General features: G+C 41.1%; 1 protein-coding gene across 1 annotated transcript in view; it reads left to right on the forward strand.

The window, feature by feature from the left end:
- The first annotated feature begins 940 nt into the window (after positions 1-940).
- The window catches only part of dpy30 (dpy-30 histone methyltransferase complex regulatory subunit), a 12,117-nt gene continuing 2,621 nt past the window's right edge, over positions 941-10,436 (forward strand). The window contains exons 1-4 of the mRNA XM_071923758.2: positions 941-1,014; positions 2,220-2,260; positions 2,376-2,420; positions 8,199-8,335. Coding sequence (XP_071779859.1) covers positions 1,005-1,014; positions 2,220-2,260; positions 2,376-2,420; positions 8,199-8,335 — 233 coding nt within the window. The 5' untranslated portion in view covers positions 941-1,004. The remainder of the gene's footprint in view (positions 1,015-2,219; positions 2,261-2,375; positions 2,421-8,198; positions 8,336-10,436) is intronic.

Raw genomic sequence — 10,436 nt, forward strand, 5'->3', positions numbered from 1 at the left:
TTGATCTGAGGTGAAATTATAATGATTCAGCAGGAAAGGAAACAGAATATAAGAACAACTGGGAGATAAAAACAGACAAATTAACATTGTAGAAAATAATAAAATAATCAAACAAATAAAAACAATAAAAACACTGTAAATGACTGTGGGATTATGTAAACCAGCTGCTGACAGTCTGATGTGAAGTTGACTGTAAAAGTGATGAGAAAGAACTGAAGAACATGTGTGGAGAACAAACTGTTCTAATGGATAAATATCAAATCAGAAATATTAGAACAAACTGTTCTAATGAACAAGAACAAACTGTTCTAATGGATAAATATCAAACAGAAACATTAGAACAAACTGTTCTAATGGATAAATATCAAATCAGAAATATTAGAACAAACTGTTCTAATGGATAAATATCAAACAGAAACATTAGAACAGTGAAAAGTAAAACGAGTCAATGTTCAGTAGCCTACTTATCTTAACAAACTTTATTATTTCTCTGATATTATAAATATTATTTCTCTGATATAATTCATCATGGGAAACAAAGTGGTTCTTCCTATCTGTTAATTCAACAGTGTACAGCTCTTTTTATTATTTGTCTCATTCATTTCAACACAATGTTTTTGTTCATATCAGTTTTTAAATCAATAAGCTGCTGGGACTCACAGCCTGAAGTCAAAAGAAACTTTAAACTGACAACTGCTCTACTGTAACTGACGTTAGAGTTTATTTCTGTCATGTTAAGACTTCTGTTAAAGGACATTTCCAGGGTTAGTGGAGTTAACAGCTGCTCCACTGAACATTTTGGTGTTTAGATCGTTGTGATTCTCATCGTTCCCTTTTCCAGGAGAAGCTTTTATTTTGAAGACAACGCCACCGTACACCGGTCCTCTAGGCTAATTAAATTTAGCTTGCTGAGAGCGAGCTAAATTAAGGCAGCGTTGGGATTTCAACGTAGCGTTGAAGAATTGACGTACACCACGCACCTTGCGTAAATACCAACAACAAACATGGCGGATGGTGAGTTAATTGTTGCCCAGTGACGGAGCCTTTTGCAGGTTTTACTCTGTTTTCTGTTGTTTTGCTGTGTGAATCCGGTTTGGTACGATGCTGTGAGACTCGTTTTATCCTGCGGTGTCTGTTTCTGTCAGTAGCTGTCCGTTATTTACTGCACAGAGAGCAGGACTGTGTCGCTAAACTAGCTTACCGCCAGATCCAGCATGATGCTCACCGGGAACACATCGCTCCGTTATTCCTTCAGCAGGTTCGCCTCGTGCTGAAGCCACACCGGGACGTTAAAACAAATCTGAACTAGTTCAGTTAAAGCCGGAACGTTTTCACGGATCCAGACTCAGTAACGTTACTGTGGACGAACCTGCAGCTGCTAACTCCTCCAGCTAACCGGGAAGCTTTCATGATCTATAGAAATACATGTGAAATGTATAGAGACATACCGTACGTGATAGATCTGATAGAAAGATAGAGTTTCTCTTTTTAATCTTAATCTTAATTTTTATCGAAGCGAATGGTAGATATAATAATTTTCTTTAGCATTGTTTACAAGGCAGACTAGCCCCGATAACATTACAGTGTCCTGCTCGGAGAGGAGTTACACCAAACTCCGTTCAAAAGTCTGTCCGTTTATTGTTGCTTTACTGATCGGCAGAAGTACAACAGAACTGAAGATATTTTATAAATATGTAGTCTCTCGTGGTCAATGCGGCATGTCATGGGTTCACCAAGCAGCACGTGATTTCAGTCAAAGGTCACCTTTTATCACCTCACACTGTTTCAGTGTCAGCAGACTGCTGGGGAATAAATGGTCAATCTGTTGAATCAGGAAGTAGATCCTAAAGGTTTGATTTACCTTCACTGACAGGCGACAGACAGGTTTCTGAATGGAGTTGAAGAGACATTTTCTCTGTAAGAGTTAACATGTTGAATAAATAAACAGCGCAGTGTGAGTTTATTGATCAGATTACAGCAGGTCGATCAGATTAGGATTGATCAGATTACAGCAGGTCGATCAGATTAGAACAGGTTGATCAGATTAGAATTGATCAGATTAGAGCAGGTCGATCAGATTAGAGCAGGTCGATCAGATTAGAACAGGTCGATCAGATTAGAATTGATCAGATTAGAGCAGGTGATCAGATTAGAACAGGTGATCACATAGAAACACTGAATTAACAGGAAGTTGATCAAAGTGATTTCCTGTGTTCCAGATCACACAGATGCAGATCAGTCCATGGAGGGACACACTGCAGTGAGTCCAGCCATTCATTTAATGATTAGTTATAGTTTGGAGGTCATGTGACTTCATGCTTTATCTTGTCCGATCCTTCATGAATCTGCTGTATTTTAATCTCCTGTTCCTCCAGGTGGAAAACCCTCATGCTGAGTACGGCCTGACAGAGAACATCCAGGTGAGAGAGAGAGAGAGCGAGAGAGAGAGAGAGTGTGTGTGAGTGTGTGTGACAGTGAGTGTGTGTGAGTGTGAGTGTGTGTGAGAGAGTGTTAGAGTGTGTGTGCCGAGGGTTCCCCAAATTTTTGAGTAGCCAGCCAGATGGGAAAAGTAACCGGCTAAGGGATGTTTGTGGCAGCAAGATACATTTTTCCGGTGATGCCACTTTTTACCAAACCTTAAATATGTTTATGAATGCATGACAATTAAAATAACATGAATAAACATTTTTATTAAGGCTCAATGCTCAATTGAAAAATAAACGGATAATCTTTATTAATTGTGAATGTTTAATGTACTTTCTTGAGTCAGTGCTGAAATGCAATTTTTACTTGTAGGAAATAAGTAGGCTAAAACAAAAATATTATAACAAACTAGGGCTGCATGATATTGGAAAAAACTGACATTGCAATATTTTTTTTTTCTGCGATATATATTGTGATATGAAAAAATACATGAATTTTCACCAAATGACTTGAATAGCTCTATCAAGCCTTGCCCCTTTAAGAAGGTGGCCTTGTGGGTAACCTGCGGGTGACGTAGAGAGGAAGTGAGTGTGTTTTTAGCTGCAGCCAGAGTGAGTTGCAGGATGCTAAGTGAGTAAAGTTAGCATAGTTAGCGGGAAAAGAGCTTAGAGCGTCACCGAGAGGCCGTGCATTATGTTCGCTCTGTACAGAAATAAAGTGCCAGTTCTCCACTGCAGAGTCGGTCCGGACTCTGAGTAAAAAGCTTGTTACCAGCTACGAGCCAGGCTAAGCTAAAGTAGGCTAGCACAACACCAGAGGCTTCCCAACTACGGTTCGGAGCCGCGAAAGCTGGAAGGTAACATACGCTGCTCTTATAACAAACCCTTAAATCGGAGTAAATGATGTTATATCAGACAGACTTCTCTTGTAGATTAGTCATGGAAAATGAGAACCGAGCGAGTTTTCCTTTTGTATCAAGCAGCAAAAAAGTTGTAACATGACGTGTTTGAGTTAATTTGCCTTACTTGACATCGCACGTCCTGCGATGTGACTATTGCGCATGCGCACATCGCGATGACGATGCTGAAACGATATATCGTGCAGCACTATAACAAACAGTAATAAATATAAGAACAAAGTTCATATTTTAGTCTTCTCAGAGCAATACTGGATCTCTCTCCTGAGTGCTACTGCACTCACTGAGATCCAATAATTATGGAAACAGAGATCAGTTTAAATAATGAGGAAATGCCCCAATTTTACATGGTCATAACACCTGCATATTGGGGCTTTAACAAACCCTCCTAAAACAGAAACCCCTGTGATCTTTCCCTGTTCCTCCCTTTACTTCTCACACTTCTATTTTGAACATTGGCAAAATGGAGTCAGTGTGCAAGTGGGACTTGTCAGGATTGGTTAAACTTGGGTGGCAACATGAAAATCAAGGACCAGAATGGCTCGCGCAGATTAACATGATGTTCAGTCAATAGCCTCTTTAGAGACCCACCCCCCCCCCCCCCGCCTGAAAAAATCAGGTATTGATACTGAATTTGAGAGCGGTTTCGGTTAGTCCGAGTAGGGTGCAGCAGAACCAGACTGGACAACTTTTTGTTACGTGACGTAAGGTGAAACACTCGTTACGTTACGTAACATTACCATCGTTAATTTGAAAGAGACGGAGGTAAGTGTTGTGAGACATTCTCAAATTTTCTATCCAGTCTGTTTCCTCAACATTGCGGTTGTTCCACCAGTTCTGCGGTCTTCGGCGCAAATGTTGTTGTTAAAACTATCAAGTCCATGCGGTGAAAAAAGAGAATGTGACGCCGCTGTCAGTGGCGGTTTATTACAGGGATGCAAACAACTCGCTTTTCGGCAAATGTCGCTTTTTTCACGTCAGTTTGGGTGACTTGTATGAATCATCCAGATCCGAAGAGTTTTTTTTTTTTTTTGGGGGGGGGGGTGTGTGTGTGTGTGTGTGTGTGTGTATGGGTGACGGGGGACGGGGGACGAATCTCCTTACCGATTCCTACAGTGTATTTCTGTCATGCTCATATGAGTGAACTGCATTGAACAAAAAATTCTACTCAACTGTCAGGACCTGTTGGAGGACCTCACATTACTACACTCTCTCTCTACACTGCCAGCCGCCCCCCCCTCCCCCCCCCAGCTCCGGTCTGACCCCCCTGCTGTACCCCCGAGAAGAGGGCCCAAGTTGTTCAGTAGCTGTTTACATGGAGTCTTTTAATCAGAATAGCAGCCCAATCAGAATGAAAATGCCTCATATAACGTTAAACGCCTCGATCAGAATAAACTGGCCGATTCAAATGAAATTTCATTCCGTTTGAGAGGGGTGGTTTAACCCTTTCATAATCTGGTCGATGGATAAAATTTCATTATGTAAACACTCATTCCGATCACTTTCTTTATCTCGCCTCTTTCTGCACACGCTCGCGCATTTAACGTAAGTAACGTCAATTACGTTACCCTTTTTTTCCGGGAGGATTGGAATGGGTGTGCTTGTTATTAACCCCGGGGCGCTCGGGCTTAATGTGGGCGGTGCAACCCGTTTTTATATCAAGTCCTGACTCCGCCTCTCCGGGCCAGTTTCGGTTTATGCGGTGAAAATTACAAATGGACCCAATCATTGCGGGGGCAAAACAAAACGGCTTTTTCTGACACTTATGGAGTCGTATGTTTTGATAAAACTGTTGCTTCATCAGAAAGAACAGCAGTAAAGAAATAACCGACGCAGGTCCATCTTTTAAAAACGTAATTCTGGGTTAGAGTGCTGGATTCGGTGTTTTGAGCATGTCAGAAACTTTTATTCTGATTACATACTGTGGAGCATGTAAACGATGCAATCGTTATATTTAGCGCTCATGTAAACACTTGCGTGGCAATCTTCCTCCCGAATGATTTCATTCAGAATGAAAAAAAAATGTCTCATGTAACCGTGTGAACCATTTTGTTGTAACACTGGTCCATCATGCCTTCAGCGTGTGCACTGATGCATGTACCGATTTACCCAGGGCCACCAAAAAAAACTATCTGTGCAGCGTAAAAGGTTTAAAGTTTTATTCATATTATTGTATAATTATCATCATCATTATTGCTGTTTGATTATGGTTGGTATAATTTGTCATCATCGTCAGCATAATGGAAGCACCTGACTGTGGAAAGACAAGAAAAAGAAAGCTGTTTTTTTTTTTTTTTTTTTTATTCGTCTGGCTGATCTGATCTCACAGGGAGGAGGAACGGCTCAGAAAAGACAAAGATGGAAGATGGCAGTCATGTTTGTACCGGTTGGGAAATGACTTACAGTGCTGAAATAAAATGTATTCTTTTAGTGAAAAAAGGAAAAAAAACAAAAACAAAACAGCAAACGCTAGGAAGTTTGTCTGTGAACACACCATCTATTAAATAGAATTTCCTATTTATTTAAGCATATAGCACAGGCCTTCGTCACATGATTATATATTACGCTGTCGCATTTTTTTTTTTTCGACTTCGGGTAGCTCTCTTTTTTCACCATACATGTGTTTGCATCCCTGTTATTAAGACCTTATGGATAAATTGACGCCTCTGGTTACTGGTGTCAAGTAAACCGAAAATACAGGCAACGGTAGCCGCCATATTGATCTGAAGTAAACGTTACTATGGTTACAGACATTATTTACAGCCATCGCGAGATCGTAGGAGTGGGGTGTCTCCCATACATACACAGTACATACGCAGTAATGTTACTCCGGTCTGCTCCAGTGTGTACCGTACATATGTGCATTCACTCAATTCGGTTGTCACTACCAAATTCTGCCCGTGTGTACGCAGCCTTAGTGACATTCAGTTATAAAAGCAGCCGGCTAGACAGAGGTGGGCAGCCGGCGCTTGGGGAACCCCCTGTGTGTGTGTGTGTGTGTGTGTGTATGTGTGTGTGTGTGTGTGTGTGTGTGTGTGAGAGACTGCAGAGTTAACCACCATGTTAAACATGTTAGATACATTTTGAAGCTTTAACTGCTTTGTTATAAAACAGTGAAATAAAACTTTAGTTTGTCCATTAAAGTCCATCTATGTTCCGTAGAGAATAGAAACTACAGTAAAGTCCGTCTCTATGTTCTGTAGAGAATAGAAACCACAGACACAGTAAAGTCCGTCTCTATGTTCCGTAGAGAATAGAAACCACAGTAAAGTCCGTCTCTATGTTCCGTAGAGAACAGAAACCACAGTAAAGTCCGTCTCTATGTTCCGTAGAGAATAGAAACCACAGTAAAGTCCGTCGCTATGTTCCGTAGAGAACAGAGACACAGTAAAGTCCGTCTCTATGTTCCGTAGAGAACAGAGACACAGTAAAGTCCGTCTCTATGTTCCGTAGAGAACAGAGACACAGTAAAGTCCGTCTCTATGTTCTGTAGAGAATAGAAACCACAGACACAGTAAAGTCCGTCTCTATGTTCTGTAGAGAATAGAAACCACAGTAAAGTCCGTCTCTATGTTCTGTAGAGAATAGAAACCACAGACACAGTAAAGTCCGTCTCTATGTTCTGTAGAGAATAGAAACCACAGACACAGTAAAGTCCGTCTCTATGTTCCGTAGAGAATAGAAACTACAGTAAAGTCCGTCTCTATGTTCTGTAGAGAATAGAAACCACAGACACAGTAAAGTCCGTCTCTATGTTCTGTAGAGAATAGAAACCACAGTAAAGTCCGTCTCTATGTTCCGTAGAGAACAGAAACCACAGTAAAGTCCGTCTCTATGTTCTATAGAGAATAGAAACCACAGTAAAGTCCGTCGCTATGTTCCGTAGAGAACAGAGACACAGTAAAGTCCGTCTCTATGTTCCGTAGAGAACAGAGACACAGTAAAGTTCGTCTCTATGTTCCGTAGAGAACAGAGACACAGTAAAGTCCGTCTCTATGTTCCATAGAGAACAGAGACACAGTAAAGTCCGTCTCTATGTTCCGTAGAGAATAGAAACCACAGTAAAGTCCGTCTCTATGTTCCGTGGAGAACAGAAACCACAGTAAAGTCCGTCTCTATGTTCCGTAGAGAATAGAAACCACAGTAAAGTCCGTCTCTATGTTCCGTAGAGAACAGAAACCACAGTAAAGTCCGTCTCTATGTTCCGTAGAGAATAGAAACCACAGTAAAGTCCGTCGCTATGTTCCGTAGAGAACAGAGACACAGTAAAGTCCGTCTCTATGTTCCGTAGAGAACAGAGACACAGTAAAGTCCGTCTCTATGTTCCGTAGAGAACAGAAACCACAGTAAAGTCCGTCTCTATGTTCCGTAGAGAACAGAGACACAGTAAAGTCTGTCTCTATGTTCCGTAGAGAATAGAAACCACAGTAAAGTCCGTCTCTATGTTCCGTAGAGAACAGAGACACAGTAAAGTCCGTCTCTATGTTCCGTAGAGAACAGAGACACAGTAAAGTCCGTCTCTATGTTCCGTAGAGAATAGAAACCACAGTAAAGTCCGTCTCTATGTTCCGTAGAGAACAGAAACCACAGTAAAGTCCGTCTCTATGTTCCGTAGAGAACAGAGACACAGTAAAGTCTGTCTCTATGTTCCGTAGAGAATAGAAACCACAGTAAAGTCCGTCTCTATGTTCCGTAGAGAACAGAGACACAGTAAAGTCCGTCTCTATGTTCCGTAGAGAACAGAGACACAGTAAAGTCCGTCTCTATGTTCCGTAGAGAATAGAAACCACAGTAAAGTCCGTCTCTATGTTCCGTAGAGAATAGAAACCACAGTAAAGTCCGTCTCTATGTTCCATAGAGAATAGTGGAGAACGAGAAAGGAGCGGAGAAAGCAAAGCAGAAAGTCGACCTGCAGGTTCTGCCGACTCGGGCGTATCTGGACCAGACGGTGGTGCCGATCCTGCTGCAGGGCCTGTCCGTCCTCGCCAAGGAGAGGTATCTATTTACAGTAGAATATAATCTATTTACAGTAGAATATAATCTATTTACAGTAGAAACATGATCCTGCTGCAGGGTTAGGGTTAGTGACTCCATGTTTCCAGAGAGCTGATTGGTCTTTTATCCATTCTGATCGTTATCCTGAACGGAACCCGGTTACCATGGTGATCTTCCCCGGTTACCATGGTGATTTTCCCCAGTTAAAACACTGAAGATCCAGAGTTAAAACCACAGTGTGATGTTGATCAATTCTACAATGAATCAGTAATCAATCAAACTGGATCAGAACTTTTTAACATCAGTCTCATATTTAGCGCTCTAATTCAAAGCTGTTATTTCACTGAAAGTAACGTATTAACGCCTTTAAATCTGACTTTCTGTGAAAAGGTTTTAAAGTTACAAGCAAATGGAAAAAAGACATTTTCACTGTTAGCTAATCTCCATATCAAACATTCACCTGTTCAATAATCAATAGATATTGTATTTTATATCAAAAATACAATATCTAGCTAATCTCCAAATGAAACATTCACCTGTTCAATAATCAATAGATATTGTATTTTATATCAAAAATACAATATCTAGCTAATCTCCAAATGAAACATTCACCTGTTCAATAATCAATAGATATTGTATTTTATATCATAATTTGGTGGCTACTGCAGCACTGGGTTGCAAACTAGTCACCTTTCCAGTCACCCATCCGGTCTGTGTGTAACTTCCTGCAACAACTCAACTCTCGCGAGACTTGAGCGAGACTTGGTTACACACAGACCGGATCAAGCGAAAGGTAAAGAAAAACGTCTCATTTCTCTGTAGGGTCCTTTCCATAATGTTGTCAGACACTTATAATAACAATCTGAGCCTGTCAGTAAAACAAGAACTTTTAGTGGACGTACACTGACAGTGTGATTTGCCCCGTCGGATTACATCGCAGCTCGTTTCGCGGCTGCCGGCTGAAGGGATCTCGCTCAATACTGGACCAATTTCAAAAATTGTTGTCCCCTTTAGTCACTTAGACACAAAAAGATGGGAAAATAGCGTCCAGGTTGAAAAATACCAAAGTTACCCTTTAATTTTGCTGGTTAATTTGACGCCCACTCACTGGGTTCAGAGGTTCAAATACAAGACAGAGTCCAGTTTGGGATGAGGTTGGGATTTGATTGGCCTGCTTGATGATTGATGACATATGTGGTGCCGAGCGCCAGGATACTGTGTCGGCTGTATAGGATTCATTTTTATAGATATTATTTTAGAGATATTGATCTGACCGTATCTCCTATTGCAAATGATTGTAATCTAATGGGCTGCTTTTGCGTTTTTTTTTAAAACAATTTTTGCATTTTGTTTTGTACATGCAACGTGAACATTTGAGCGTAGCCTATGCGTGAATGAAGCTTGCATTTGTAAACTTTAAGGCATGGTATTTACCAGTGGTGTAAAGTTTGTGTAAATATCTACTGAGGTAACATTACTGAGTCATACTTTAGCCTACAGTGCCAGCAGTCTTTGTTCTACTACTTGCCACTAATTTACGTTGTTAGCATGACAAAATTAACGAAAACGTCAGCTGAGGGGAAGATAACAGTGAGATAACGTTATCTCCTGCGACTGTTCTGATATTACATCTCTCCGGTTAGCACTAATCATAAGACGGTCATGCACTCAGAAATTGTCTATGTCGTCCCCCTAAACATTTGGATAAATTATTATTAATTAGGGAGATTTCATCACTCACAACTATGTTTCTTGTGGCAGCCTTGCAGGGCTTTTATTTTTAAATTAAATGCGCTTCGGCAGCAAATCCGGAAATGAAAATGTGGCTAGTTTCATGGAACTTCAGCTTGGGACAAGTATACCTCGCTTGGGAGGGTACTGGCAGTTCAAAATAACTGACGAAGAAGAGACCTGAACGTGGAGCTGGCCTGACAGCGGAGGTTGGCCTGACAGCGGAGGTTGGCCCGACAGCGGAGGTCTGCAGCCAGACCCCTCTCGAATATCCAGATTCAATGGAGGCTGTCAGACACGCCAGCCTCTGCACAGCGACCTCCTGGGTGTGTGTTATAAGGATTGGGAGGAAAACATCTCTGTCCATAAC

Source organism: Centroberyx gerrardi, chromosome 3, assembly GCF_048128805.1.
Source record: "Centroberyx gerrardi isolate f3 chromosome 3, fCenGer3.hap1.cur.20231027, whole genome shotgun sequence".
NCBI classification, from domain to species: Eukaryota; Metazoa; Chordata; class Actinopteri; order Beryciformes; family Berycidae; genus Centroberyx; species Centroberyx gerrardi.